General features: G+C 36.9%; 1 protein-coding gene across 1 annotated transcript in view; it reads left to right on the forward strand.

Annotated features, from left to right (window-relative positions):
- The window catches only part of Cfap54 (cilia and flagella associated protein 54), a 264,100-nt gene extending 249,397 nt beyond the window's left edge, over nt 1-14,703 (forward strand). The window contains exon 68 of the mRNA XM_076855417.1: nt 14,584-14,703. Within this exon, the coding sequence (XP_076711532.1) occupies nt 14,584-14,703 (120 nt within the window). The remainder of the gene's footprint in view (nt 1-14,583) is intronic.
- The last annotated feature ends 1,324 nt before the right edge of the window (nt 14,704-16,027 follow it).

Raw genomic sequence — 16,027 nt, forward strand, 5'->3', positions numbered from 1 at the left:
TGAAGATTGGGATAATTGAATGGCTAGTGGCTGGCATCACTGAAAGCTCATTTGGATGGTACTTGATGTTGGCTGTCAGTTGGGTCCTGGGACCACAGTGTGGCTGTGGGCCAGATCAGGACATGAGACCTCTCTCTGTGGTTAGTTGGGCCTCTTCACAACACGGTGGCTGAGTTGCCAAGATTGAGCCTCCCAAGAGAATCAACAAATTTCCATCATTTTTTATACCTTAGCATCAAAAATTCCATAACAACTTCCCTACTAGTCTCAGATCCACCCATATTCAAGATTGGACATAGACTGTATCCTTTTGGGTGGAAAGTATCAAAGTCAAATTGTAAGAAAGGAATGTGGGCTAGGAGCTGCTGTTGCAATCATTTGAGGAAAATTCAGTCTGCGACAGCATCCAGTGAGTCCCAATTTCTGGGCCTATTCCTCCTCTGAGCAGGGGCTTCTCCTAAGGGATCTACTTAAGCTATTTTTTAAATTAGTTAGCAGTCTTTCCTAAATATATTAGGTAATAGTCATGGAGTTGCTGAGTACGTTTATGCTCACAGGGTGGGAATAAACTAGGTGGATTCTCAAAGGATACTCTAAAATAACCTATGAAGTCTTTCTGGCTGTCGTATGGGGTTGAACATGCCCCTATTTACATAGGACAGCTTCCTTCTCTTTTCTAAGGATGCTAAATCCTAGAGGGTCGCGCTAAGCTATTTAACTTCCTTTGGCTAATTTTATTTTCTTACTGCATGCCTTCTGGTCTCTTTTTGCTGATACCCTCTAAACTGGTATTTACAGCACAGAGCACAAGTTTCCATGTATTCCATAGCAGGTATTTACTAAGTATTTAAATATATATATATATATATGAATGTAACTTCTTTTAGTTAAGAATTGTACATTTTCTTTCTTTTCCTTTTTTTTTTTTTTTTTTGAACCAACTAAGAGCTGTCTGAATAGATTTTATGGGCATCTAGAATTACATCTTTCTTCTGGGAGACATTATCATTCCATCCTCAAGTGAAGAGTATCCTTTGTATGTAAGTTCATGAGCCATCCACTTAATATTCTTATATTCTTTTGAAGACAATGCCAGATGACATCAGTTCCACACTGCTTCTAAAACACAGCACTGACTTTGATGCCATCCACTCACTGTTCACTTCTAACTGTCAAATTTGGCTAAGGGAAAAAGAAAGCCCTTAAGAAAAGGCCAGGCTATTAATGTGCTCTTCAAAATGCTAAGAAAAGGCTAAGCTGTTTATAGCATTTCCAAAATGCTCATCTCTCAGAGATTTGCCGGCAACAGTGTCAGGGTGAAATATACTCTCGTTCATCAAGCAGCTGAGAGCCTTTGTATTATCTGTGCTTGAAGTACCATCCCCACTTTCATCAGATGTGCACTTTGGGGGTATAATGATGCTTGGATGAAATTTAAAACAAGATATCCTGATATTATGTTTTTGCTATAAAAATAATGAGAAGTGTGTGCACTCCTTGATTAACCAAGCCGGGTGTCATTTTGGATACAACTGCACAGCCATCTAGAAGGGAGTTTCCTGGAGGTTAGTCACTTTGTAGAACTCAGAAGGAGGCGAGAGACAAGGGGTATCATTAGCAAATCTGTTCATTCTTCTCTATTTTGTTAAGATGTGGGTTAAATGTTCAGTTTCATGTCTTTCATTCAGTTTTCTAAATTATTTGCCTTGATTAAAAAAAAATAACAAACCTTAACAGTGAAATTATATTATCATTTTAGGAGAGCATTTGATTTTTGCCTCATGGAGCTAAATCAATTGGAAAACCTTTGGGAATTCTCTTGACAAATGTTGTTTACATTTAAGTAGACACTCAAAGCAGAAGCAGGTGTAAATTCATATCATTTACCTTGTTTACTTTGGACACTAACTATTTTGAGATTTTTGCGGTTATTCTGCCTATATCATAGGTAGTAATGCCATCACGGTCTTTCCTCAACCACACATGGCAGCATAGTATGGTGGCAAGACACCTGGCACAATTTCTAGTTCTAGTTCTAGTTGTAGTTCTAATTCTGCCCTTATGGACAGGTTAGGAATCCTAAAAGACTTCAGGTCAATTAGATGCTAAGAAAAGTCTGGGATGCAATGTATCTAGTAGATAAAAACCTAGTTTCATTTTTGGTTCTACTACCTATATCTAGTGGATAAAAACCTAGTTTCATTTTTTGTTTTATCACTTATATCTAGTGGATAAAAACCTAATTTCATTTTTGGTTCTACCACCTATTAGTTGTGAGACCATGAGCAAGTTACTCTATTTCCATTCCTCATCTGTAAATTGGTGATAACTACTCCCATATGGGACTACATTAGAAGCCATATTTAACACATTTGGTACAGCACAAGGCCTGTGGTAGGCATTCCATACACCATGGGCATCCTTATTTTTTCCAGCCTTAAAATAGAGTGAAATTAATCATTTGTTCGCTTGAACATTAGCAACTCCCTTCATTAGTGGCTTTAGCCTCCTTAAATGTTTGCTAATTTTCAAAGAGTAAATGGCCATTTAATACGTGTATCTTTAGTGTTGTTTTTCAACCATGCTTTTTAAATTAACAGTAGATTCACAATGCAGTTATAAAAATAATCCAGAGAGGGATGAGGATGTAGCTGAGTGGAAGAAGGCATAGCAAAGGAAGGAGGGAGAGAGAAAAAACAGGGAGATCCAGTGTACCCTTTACCCGTTTTTCTCCAATGGCGACATCTTGCAGAACTATGGTACAACACCACACAGTATCTTCCCAGTGATACAGTCAGGAGAGCAAACTTGTTCACCTCCCCAAGGGTCCCTGTTGCCCTTTGATAGCCACACTCACCCCACCTCCTCCTTAGCCCCTAGCAACTGCCTGTTTTCCATCTCTGTACTTCCCTCATTTGAAGAATATTATATAAAAGGAATCATACAGGATGTAACCTTTTGGAGATTGGACTTTTTAAACAATTCAGCACAATTCATAAAGAGCCATTAAACTGTTTTTTGATGAACAACAAAAAAACTCACAATGAAAACTGAAAACAGGCATATCCTTTTCACAACAGAAAAGTGCTTGATGCAGTGCTCCGTGACTCTGCTAGTCTTCCTGCCCGCTACCCTTCCCTTCTTCCTCTTGGCTCCTTCCCACTCCTCTTTTCTTGCCCTTTTCTTCTTCACATCCCTTTATCAACTGACAGAGGCTAATTGTTCAAGTGAGAAATGCTAAAAAAAAAAAAAAAAAAAAAAAGTGAAATGAATAAACGAGTATGACATGCCTCTGAGAACTGCACTCTCTGAGACTTTTCTATGAGAAATTGCCAGCGCTGGCTGCCTTATAAGAGGGGTTTACAGCTGCTTGTGGTGTGTACTGACGGGAATAAAGAAGTCAGCGTGAGCAAGTTTTCTTTCCACACTGTGCACATAAGGTCTGCCCTCGGGTTTGCTGCTGCAGTGGGAGCTGCTAGCTGACAAAGCCCAGCATGCTTTGATTCTAGGCAACAAAGTCCCTGGAACAAAACGCAAACTTCAGTTCTTTATAAAGCCTTTGCTCTAAAATAGAACCTCCAGTTTCTAGTTGCTGGAAGTTAAGCCCAGTGAGCTCTCTCATAAAAAATCATCAAGAAATGCCAAGTATTGTTAGAACTCTGGAATTTTCATTTTTGTGTCCCAGGTCAAAAGCCCACAGGCAGAGCCACAGAGCTCCTGCAGGAAGGAACCCAGCCACAGGGTACCCAGCTACAGTATTTCTTCCTCTAACTTTGCTGCTGAGCAAGCCCTGACCTTTAAGTGCAGTTAGACTCTGATAGAAATTCCCCTTATTCAGAAATACAGTGAGACCAAGGTTGCCAGAGTTCAAGAGCATTAGTCAGGACAGAGCAGGCTGTGGTCACTAAAAAAACAAGCCCCAAATCTCAGTGGCAGTATAGATTTCTTTCTTTCTCGTGCACAGTCTAATGAGGATTCGGCATCTTTCCTCCAACTCATAACTGTGCTACCTACACTGCATAAGAAAACCCATGCAGAAGAGAGGGCTGCAGGATTTCACCATACATTTCTGTGTAGGGTGACCCTATTTTCTCATATGTTGGCAGAGTCACAATTTACATGCGTGGATTTAGAATAACAGTTCACATACTCTCCTTTCACCCTGAAGTGTGTCCCAGTTCAGACAGTGAATTCAGGTGACTGTTTCTAAGAGCCATCCGGCTTATATCCTGCTGGTCAACCTAACATGCAAGGATGTGATAGGGAGCATTGGAGAAGAACAAGTATATATTTCAGTGACTTCTACTAATTTGTGGCACAGTAGGCCTTTGAAGAAATGCCATGAATTTTTAAATAGAAATAATACAATGACTTCAATTACAAAACCTCTGTTGAACTGATAGTATATGATATCAGCTTTGCCTAAGCATCTCACTCACATATTATGATAGGTTGAGTAAATAGCCTTCCCGGGGAGTCCTGTTACCTTGCATGACCAAAGGCACTATGCAGATGTGATTAAATTAAGAATATTGTGATGTGGAGATTATCCTGGATTATCCAGATGATCCCTAAATGGAATCACAAAGTCCTTCTAAGAGGGATTCAGGAGGAGATTTGAAAAGATAAGCAGAGAAGAGGATGAGGTAATGGAATCAGAGATTGGAATGATGAGCTTTTAAGATGGAGAAAGGGGCTATGAGAAAGAAATACCCGGTGGAGTTTAACCTAATTAAATCAATTTCAGATTTTTAACTTCCAGGGCTATAAGACATGAATTTATATTGTTGTAAACTACTAAGTTTGTGGTAAAATTTGTTACAGCAGCAATAGGAAAGTGAAGCCTGTAACTTCAGATTCCTGTTGTAGTTAACATAGATTCATTATTGTCCATTTTTGCATGTTAGAAATTGGGGCCTGAAGACCTTAAGTGACTTTTGCCCAAGGTCTGTCTCTCAGCTAATCAGTGTCAGGATCAGAATCCATGCCCAGGCACACTGGCTCCTCAGAACATGTTCCTAACCACTCTGTGGCTCGGCTTCTCCCCTGGCACCCAGCTACTCTCTGCGATCCCTTCCTACCTTGTCTGTCAATCACTGGCAGGTCCAAGGCTCCCCATGAAATCCCCTGCTCCATTCAGCCTCTCTCCCGACTCCCACCTGACTTCCATTAGGTTCAGCACCCTGGACGACCACACTTTTCCATCTTCTGCTTTTGGAACTTTTACAGAGGGTTCTAGAGAGTCTGCAGGAAATTCTCAAGTAAAGTTAGAATAAATATGAAATTATTGAATCTTTCCGAATTTAAGTTTATAGGAAGATAAATACTTGCTGGGAAACATTATTTCTGAATTTTCTTCCTACTCTTCTTTAATCTCTAAAACTCCTCACACTCTTGGGGCAGGGGGTTGTTCCTAAGGGCACTCAAATATGGTGATGAATAGAAATGATACTGAAAACATATTAGGTTTGTTTTACTAAAACCTTGTAGGGAAGCATCTAGAAATTTGGCATAAAAATTAGATTATTACTTTAGTCTCTTTTGGCCACATGCTGCCATATTGCCACTTGATGTTTTTATAGTTATCCACTGAATTAGAACCCTTGTGGCCTCCACACTGAGCCATCCGCATCTCCTTTTCAAGATTGAAGGACTTATTTTCCCAGCTCTGGGAATGTGCTGGCTGATAGCCCTCAAACTCTCAACTCTCTCCAGGAATTTCTTTCATCTAAAGTTTATGACTTCTTCCTACAGGAAAGACTGCATCCAATTACTGGTTGAAATGGGGGTACAAGAACTGACCCCCCGCAACCACCACATTTAAAGATAACTCTGAAGGGCCATCCCAGCTTCAGAGCTCCCTGCAAGGTTGAGCTGAACCCTTTGCTGTGATTGCATTTCAGTGCATCTTCTCCTTCAGTCTCATCTTGCTTCCTTTCCTTTTCCCACAGGTATCAATCCCAGGGGTATTCCCTAATCCTAATCAACTTCTTGAAAACTCAATTCCATCTTAGAATCTGCTTCCCAGGTGTGTTTGTCAGCTTTCTATCACTATAACAAATACACCAGAAAACAAACTTATAAAGTGAAAAGGTTATTTGGGTTCACAGTTTTGGAGGTGCTAGTCCATGATTTTTTTGACCACTTTACTTCTGTGAAGAGGCAACACAACATGTTGGGAGCAAACAGTAGAGCAAAACCACACACCTCATCGTGAGTCAGGGAGGGAAAAAAAAAAAAAAAGAGGAAGAGGCCCTGGGATACTCTCTGAGGGCACACCCCCAATGACCTAAAACATCCTACTGGACCCACCTCCTGAAGGCTCCACCACCTCCTAGTAGCATCTCTCTGAAGACCAAGCCTTTACCACATGGGGGTGGGAGGAATTTAAGATCCAAACTATAGTATCAGGAAACTAAACTACAACAAGGACTGAAAAAATTAAAAACTGAAGACTAGTGATGAATACTTATGAGCACACAATTAATCCTTAAGTATTGGAATTAAAGAAATCTAAAGTAACTATGAAACATACTTTCTGGCTTAAAGTTTAATTTTTAAAGCAAAAGTAAGAGGAAAACATCATGTATACATATCACCCACTCAAGACTAAAAATACTTAATACAGTGTGACCCATAGTTCAATCCCATTTTTCTTTTGACCTCCCCTATAACAGCTAATTTACAAATGAAAAAATAAAAAAACGCCTTTAAAAAAACAAAGACACCAGCCTGCATCCAGTTCTCAATAAACGTAGTTCTTCCTGTCTCAGGAAAAACTATTTTTCCCGAGTACAGAAGTGTCTGTCAACCGTTGACAAGCCCGAAGCTGCTCACGAAATGCGAAGCTTTAAAGTCATTCTCTGAAAATAAAGGTAATAATGTAAAAGTGAAATATAATCACATTAAAATACTGTACTAGAATATATATCTCCACAAAGAAGGAGGAATAGATGTTCAGTTTGACGAGATATCAGATACAAGCGTTTCTGTTAAATTCTCTATCCAAGGAAACTTTTCCTTTAACTCTTCCTTCTAACCCTTGATTATAAAAGCCTTGAACTTACATCTAGTTCCATCTCTTTGGAAAATGCCTTCCCGGTGAGAGAAAGCAGCTGTTCTTTCTACACATTGCTGTGTCCGACTTCAAAGGTGCCTTATTCTGGGCCTCAGTCCTGAGCACTCAGAATAAGCAGGATATGTACAGCCTGAACTTTCGCTATTAGGGTCTCTTCTGTATCCTTAAATAGTTCTCTGTGGAAAAACATATACCTATATCAACCCTACCACTTTGCATTAAGTAGAGAGCTTTAAGTGGGTGTGGGTGTGGGTAGGGTGGGAATGATAATGTGTGCAAAATGGTTGCCCAGGAGGAAAAGGTCAAGGACCCTGAGACATTCTCTAGCTGAGCTCTGCCTTGGTTTGAATAATACTAGGTATGGCTGCCATATGGGTTTTCCTAATACTAAACAGTTCTATGATTCTCCAACACCAACTGGGTCTCCAAAGATTTTATCGAATTCTGATATTTACTACCCCGAATATAATGGAACATCAAGTTAAGGGCTCATTTCCACAAGACTGCCTTCACTTCAGGTGCCTGATGCAAACAGATGTAACAAACAAGGTGTCTCTCAGTCAAATACAAACTCGGATCCTTCCTTAACAACTCACAAAACTAAAAAACAAAAACCAAAAACCCCACCACTTTTATTTATGATTATGACTTTGCTATAAGGGCTATAACTTGGGAACACCAGATGGAAGAGATGCATAGGGCAAGGGTGAGGACCTGCCATTCATCCTCAGAGTATGTCACCCTTTCGGAGCCTCCAGGTCTTTGCTACCCTGCAAACACCCAGAACAGAGATTTTTATGGGGTTCCTTATGTAAGGATTGATTTCATCATTAGCTATGATTGAACTTAATTGCTTCTACTATCCTTAGCATATAAAAAACAGCAAATTCCAAGTGTTTTAGGAGCTCTTTGCCAGGAACTCAGGATGAGGACAAATATTAACTTTTATTATACCACAACTCTAAGTAGTGAACAAAATGTAAAATTGATTTCTGAGCATACATTGCACTGACCATAGGTCTCCCACAACACATTTGGCTCGTGGAGGTGCTCTTCATGTATTTCAGTAAACAGGCTATTGTTGGAAACATTCAGTTAAGGTGAGAAAAGAGACAGGGGCTCTCCTGTTGCTGATATGTTTGGAGTTTGACTGAAACATCTGGTTTTTTGCACATAAGAGATGATGCATTTGAGCAAAAATTGTCCTTTAGTAAAAGGTGAACTCTGTCTTTTATTAAAAGGAAACACCATGCACAGCAGAGCTCAGTCATGGTCAAGTGAGGGTGGTAATGCTAGTGACGGTGATCATTTAAGAAGGGTCTATTTTCCTATTGATTTAAGAAGGGTCTATTTTCCTACTAGACAATGTGCCACCTGAACCAATTCCCTACACAAATGCTTCCTCCACTACATCTTGTCTTTAATTTCCAATTTTCTTGTTCTCTGTAAAATGCTTTTTATAGTAATATTATTTCTTTAAAATTTAATATTAAAAGATATCTATTTCTCACCAGGATGAGTGTTTGATCTCATATAAAAAAACTTTTCTGTCATATTTAAAGTTTTACTAGCACAAAATTAGAGTGATGAAAAGATAATTTTATTCTCAGAAAAGTGTGAAATTTCCTGTGGTCTGGCAGAGTTGTATAAAAGCCCTTTCACCCTCCTAAGCTTTGAGTGCTGTTTCTGTTAGAGGGGGGAAAATAATATCGATTATTGCTGGCATAGGGATGTTCATAATTGTGTAAAGTACAGTGAAACCCAATATATCTAGTTCTCCCTCATGTGAAACTTCTATTAGATGGGTCACCAATCATTCATGACATCGGTTCTTAAGTAATCTAGTATCATATTATCCTTTCTCCTTTGAAATGTGTGTTTTTCCCCAGTCTAGGGAAGAAATTCAATAAATCATTAGCTTCAGAAAAGGCGATATATTAAGAAGAGATAGAAAACATGATAGAGAAACTTATATGTAAGAGTGCTGGATGGAAATACTATTTGGTTTCTTACCCTGAGGGTATTAAAATTTTTTCCCCATGTCTCTTGCTCCATGTTTTAAGGTTTTCAAAAGGTGACTGAGTTAAATCCATTCATATCACAAAACTCCTGCTTCCCAGCTTTCCAGTCACAGTATAAGAATAAGAAAACCTAAATGATTTGTGGAAGTTTGTTCTCCCTCTCACTTTTGTTGTTGTTGTTGTTATTTACCACTTAAGAATCAATAAAAAAGCAACTGACACTCCTGAGAGGAGTAGGAAGGAGTAAGAAGTAGTTTTAGAATAGGTGCTTAATAAAAACTCACTGGGTTGAGAAGAATCATAAATATTTTGAAGACAATATAATTTTCCTTTAGATTGAGGTAAAATATTGGAATAACAGAATACAAGTTATAAAATCTTTATTACAATAGAATCTAGTTTTCATGAAAAAACTCATAAAATATAGAATTGGCAAATAACCTTTAGCTGTCGCTCATGGCTTTCAAAATCCCTATGAATGCTTTTTCAATGGGTTCCCCCACCCCACCCCACTTTCCCTTCTTTGAGAGGGCAAAATCATCATTTATTTAATATTGCTCCTTAAAGTATAACCTAGTTAAAGGAACTTATAGTTACTTGCCAAAAGGTGCTCTGCCTTTTCCTCCATGGAGACTTTTCTAACCCAAGAAAAGAAATCAGGATTCCTTGGTACCTTCTGCTGGACAATCTGGATTCAAGACTAATTATAAAAAACAAAATAAAACAAAGCATAGAAGCCTACATTTATGCAATTTGCCAATATTTCCTTTATTAAATGTCAAGAAAGTTTCATAATTTTACCTGAAGCTTAAATTTATTTGAGAAATTTCCTATGGAAGAAAATCCTAAACCTTCCTTAAATTTCCAAAAGCAGAAGCTGGAAATGTGAGTGTCCAGGGTACACGCTGAGCCCATAGGAAGAAGGATTTGGTTAGGAGCGGGAGAGAGGCTGGATGGAGCAAGAGTCTTGGACTTGCCCATGCTGGACAGACAAGGCGGGAGGAACCTGAGAGAGATGGGTACTGGGGGAGAGGCAGTGCGACAGAGTGGTGAAGAATGTGTTCTAAGGAGTCGATGTGCTTGGCATGGATCCTGACCTTGACCTTCACTGGCTAAAGAATCTTGGGCAAGTCATTCAGTCTCCAGGTCTGGTGGGTATGTTCACTTGGTAAAAATTTATGTGAACTCACTTTAAATGAACATTCAGGTTCTTTTAATATTGATAACATTGATGTGCTTTGGCTATGAAACAAATTCAGTGTTTTCACCTAAATTAACATGTAAAAAACTGGCCTTAATTATTTTGAGGATAGTGATTTTTTCTTTTTATTTTAGTATTTGATAAAATGTTGATTTTACTAAGCGCTGCCCTAACCATGGTTAGGTGATTTCCTAATTCTAGTGAAAATAGTTTAAAATGAAAAAAAAATTTTAAACTTCATTTATAATAGTGGCAAAATTATTTAAAATCTAGGTAAATGTAACAAATATAATACAGGATATAAATAAAGGTAAGGATGCAGCCATAGTAGCAATTTTACAATACCACTCATTAAATAAACATTCCTCTTTCCTCTGGTTTGAAAAGTTAGTTAATTATATGTAAATGATATCTATCATTACTTCTAATGGAAGTTCTTAGGCAGACAAATGGAGGAATTTCAAAAAAGGTACAGGTGTTTTCTTTCTTTCTTTCTTTTTTAAGGTACAGGTGTGAGAAAGGAAGAAATAAAGCTGTCATTATTCATAGACACAGAAGACCCAAAGTAGTTTCAGATAAATTCTTAGAATAAATAAGTTCAAGGAAGTTGCTATAAGTACAATCAATACAAATATATTTTTATTTCTATATAAAATAAGCAACAACTAGAGGTGAAATTTAAAAAGCTATCATTTATAGAAGTACCAGTAATTTACATAAATGTACAAAGAACTTAAAGACCATCTAGAACAAGAATAAAGCTGATGGACTTAAACTTTTGGCTATTATGTCTTATTAAAGAACCACAAGAACACAGAATGAAACTGGAATAAGTTTAGATAAACAGAATAGAGTTCAGCGGCTAAAAAGAGTCTCTATTCTACAAACATATAAATAGAATAGAGAGTCCAGCAAGAGACCCATATATATATATATATATATATATATATATATATATATATATATATATATATATATATATATATATATACACACAGTGATTTTCCTATACAAGGCAGAAGGAAAAACATTTTCAATAAATGAGTCTGGGCCAGGTAAATAGTTATATGGAAAAGTAACACACTTCAGTCCTTACCTTATAGAGCATACAAAATCAATTCCAAATTGATCATAGGAGCAAATGCAGAAGACAAAACAATAAAGCTTCCAGAGAATATCATAAAAGGATTTTATCTTCTTGACCCTGGTGGTGGCAAGGATTTCATAAATAGGACCCACATAAAAAATTATCATTCCTAGAAGAAAGACTGTAAATTGGGCTGTATTTAAACTATCTTTAACTAGATGAAATGGTGAACCACAGAGTGGGAGCAAGTGTGTGTGTGTGTGTGTGTGTGTCTGTGTGTGTGTGTGTGTGAGAGAGAGAGAGAGAGAGAGAGAGAGAGAGAGAGAGAATATAAAGGATTAGTTCCTAGAATATAAGAATTCCCATATGTATTCATGAGAAAACAACTACTCAATATTAATTGGAAAAAGATCTGCACTTCATGGAGAGACCTATACCATAAGTATGGTGTTATTAGTTGTCAAGGACATGAAATTAAAAATATAATGAGTTTCTTTTTCTGTTTTGTTTTGTTTTTTATACTGGGTCTTGAACTCAGGAGCACACAACCACTGAGCCACATCCCCAGCCCTATTTGTATCAGTGAGACAGAGTCTCACTTAAATTGCTTAGTGCCTAGGTGTTGCTGAAGCTAGCTTTCAACTTATGATCCTCCTGCCTCAACCTCCTGAGCTGCTGGAATTAACAGGTGTGGGCCACCGCTCCCGGACCATAATGAGTTTCTTGATGCATATGAAACACTAGAATGGCCAAAATATTAAACTGAAATTATCAAAGTTTGTAAAAATATGTTCATTTTAAAAAAGAAATATATTTATTTCAATCAGAAATTTACCTTAAAATTGTGTGTATCAATAGAAAAATATAGAATATTATGTTCTAGCATAGATATAAGTACATGAAGTACTAGACTTACCTACCAAAGGGCTTAAAACACTTGGGTGTCTAGAAAGATAGGGTGAGTCCTAACATTTTAGAATAATTTGTATTCTCCTGAGGACAGACAGGGATCAGTGCCTTCTGGGTGACAACCGCTTTTATCTTTCTAATGTGAAACTTTGGCCGGTGGCCTCCATAAGTAAACTCACCAGTTAATCTTTCTGCTTTGACCAATGGTGACCTGTTTACAGAGGTTCAATGAAAGGGTCAGAAGCTAAAATGCTCTATTTTTATCTAGTAAATAAATTATGTCATAGAGATAACTCTAATATTAAATATAACTAACTTGGCCACCTTGTTTTGTTAAAACTATTTCTACAAAATGGAAAGAGTTCTGCAACAAAAGGGAGTTCTAAAGAAAATATAAATATTTTTAATACCAATTATTTTTTCCTTATATACTTCTTTGAAAGCCTTCTACTAAATGTTATTAAATTGGATATGAGACGTTTCATCACATAAAATAGATCAAATGTTCAGAGCAATTAAATAGCAATGAGATACAACCAAAATAAGCATGGTTACTATATGTAGTTCCAATGCATTAATAAAGCAATTAGAATTAATTCCCAAAATTGTTCCCTTTTCACTGAATGATAATTATAATGAAATAGGAAAAGTAACAACAAAAATGAGGGTTTCTGACATTCCATAAGATGCTTCCTTGGGTTTGAGGAAATTCTCACATATTTCTGGTTGAAGTGTTAATTGCCATAACTTATTTGGAAAGTAATTCTAAAAAGAAATGTTAAAATGTAAAAGGTAAACACCCCTTGACTAAACAAAACAATTTCAGAGAATCAATAATACAGAAATAAAAGACCGCTATATCCAGGGATTATCTGTCTTTAAATAGGCAAGCATGTACAAAAAAGCAGAAGTGAGCTCTGCAGAGAATGATGGAATAAATGAGGAGCTGGCCAGCCCAACTGTTGCATACCCATAAAGAAGAATGGATTCAGTAATAATAGTATTATGTAGTTTTTATCAAGTAGTCATTGTAGTATGCTAGGCGCCATTTATTTGTGTGAACTCATTCAATCCTTGTAAAAACAATATGGTATAGTAATATTATCATTTCTATTTCATGGATGATGAAATTAAGATTCAGGCAGATCAAATACTTGACCCCCTCGCAGAGCTGGTGTGTATGAAGTCTGAATTTGAACCAGGCAGTCTTACTCTAGAAGGCGCACTCTTAAATTCCATGTAGTTCCCTGAATCAATTAAGAAGGGATTTCTCTTATATATCATTAATATATCTTATATATCATTAAATAATGGAAAGATGGTCATCCCGTTTAAAAAAGAAACACAAAAGCCATAGGAAAAAATTGATTTTATATCAGAATTGATAAAGGAAGGGGGGATGTTATTAAGCTTTTTAATGCCTCTTTATTGTTTCAAGTTCTAGAAATCACTGGGATACATTTGTTTTAAGTGAAGAAAAAGTTAACAAAAACCAGCCTCCACTTTTTTTTAAGTTCATTGTGCTTCTTTGAGAATAAAAGGAATGTATGGTTTATTTAATAAGTAGACAAGAAATTAGTAAAACTTGTTCTCTAATTTCTTACTGTGATTTAGGCCCACCGCTCTAACCCGTTGTGGTCATTCTATGTGGCATTTGCTCATTCATGTTACAAACATATTGGTACAAAGTGGATCTTTGTAAACATTCATTTCCTTTCCATCAGTTTTGTCTTCTCTTCCCTGTCCTTCCCCCAGTCAAATAACCAACACTACGACAAGAGAAGCAGTCTTTATTCTCTTGTTTTTCAACCTGCTTAGGATGAGTTTGGCTGTAGTTACTTTCAGTCATGGCAACTCAGTGCCTCTTTCAGATAGAGTGATCTCCAGATATAATTTACTGGTATTTCCCCTTGAGTGTGGTGTGACTTATCTCAAAATGAGGGAGGGAGATGTGTCAACAGCCAGTCTGTTAGGAAGGAAAGCATTTCAGTAAAAACCAGGGCCAAGAGTCCTATGTTTGGAACTATGAGCAAGACTATATAAACAGTCTACATTTTTGGAAGGACCTGATAATTTGAAGGCTAATCTATAAATCCTAATAGGATACAGAATGACTTTGTGACATTTCAGCACTACAGAGGTATGAAGCTTTGTGCCTTATCTTAACTAATAAAGGTAGCTAACTTTCATATAAAATTGTTATGTGAAACGTGTATCTGGGCATTTTGAGAATACAGTGAACAGTTTGAAACAGTGTACTTCACAAACACTTCTATTTTTTTTTCAGGTTCCATTTGATATCTCGCTGCCTTCTATATTCAATCTTGAGAGACTTTTCGATCTTGCTAATGGCTGTATTATATCAGGAGGAAGCCTTTTCAACTGGATAGTGTCGATTATTTCATGACCACTCTTTCCAGGGTAACTTCAGAAAGAATCTAATTGGTATTTTTCTTAGTTTGAAATAAGTTCTGGAACTGTTCTCTTACAACTATCAAGATTATTTTCTTAAATAAGCTAGAGGTTTTTTTTTAATAGACTATAGTGTTGAAGAATGCTTTACATAGCATTTGAATTAAATGACAATGCCAGTATTTATTCAAACTATCTTACAGAGATAGCCAAACAAAATATGTTTGTGCATGACATAACTATTCTAACGTTTGTGGTAGTTTATGTGAGGTTGTCTTTAGACATGTCCATCCAACAAGATCAGATTAAACCAATAGTTTTCAACTGAGAGCAGTTTTCTGCATCGAAGACATTTGACAGTATCTGGAGACATTCTGGGTTGTTATAACTGGAGGAAGAATGGTATTGGCCTCTAGTGGGTAGAGGATATGGGTGCTGCTAAACATCCTCCAATAACCAAGAATTACCCATCCCAAGATGTCAGTGGTGCCATGTATTAACCCCAACAGGTGGTCAGTTCAACTCTGGAAGTTTGTCTATTGGGTTTGGAAAGAACTCTGAAGCCAGTTAGACCTTCCATATTTTATACTTCAGAGAGATCACATCTTAGTGCTCTGACTCTGCAATCACATAGACCTGGGTTTGGATAATAAGTAATTTCACCATTTGCTAGCTAGCTTTGCTACTTTAAAGAATTAACTTGAACTCTTAGACTTTTGTTTTCTCATCTATGGAATGGGGACATTAGCGTCCTTCTCATAGGGCTATTGTATGTATCAAAGTAAGTGATTTGGTGCAATGAGATGCTTAGTATAGTGTCTAATGTAGCAATGTCAGAGTACCGGAGTGCCGTTTCCCTGCCAAAGTAGAGGAGGACTGAGCATTTCTTACTGTCTAGCATCTAACAATGCTAAACCTGAATGCTGTCCAGATGCTGGCCCATAAATGATTACTCATGGCTAAGTAAATAAAGTAAGTAAATCTATTTTTCTAAATCTAAATATAATACATAATAGTATATTGTTCTTTATTCTCAGATTATGAATTTCTTACTTCCTAATGGTGTTAAAAGGACCTTTATTTTTTTTTGTTTATTTTACTTTATTTATTTGGTACTAGAAATTGAACTCAGTGATGCTTAACCTCTGAGCTATATCCCCAATCCTTAAAAATGCCTTTCTTTTATGAAACATTATAATAGTATCTAGTAACTAGCATTTTAAAATGGTCTCAATAATAAAAAGCAAAAAAAGGATCAATCTTAAGTTGGCCCCTAATTTTTAAAATATAGACATACACAGAATTTCAATATATGTATG

This window comes from Callospermophilus lateralis, chromosome 4, assembly GCF_048772815.1.
Source record: "Callospermophilus lateralis isolate mCalLat2 chromosome 4, mCalLat2.hap1, whole genome shotgun sequence".
Classification (NCBI taxonomy): domain Eukaryota; kingdom Metazoa; phylum Chordata; class Mammalia; order Rodentia; family Sciuridae; genus Callospermophilus; species Callospermophilus lateralis.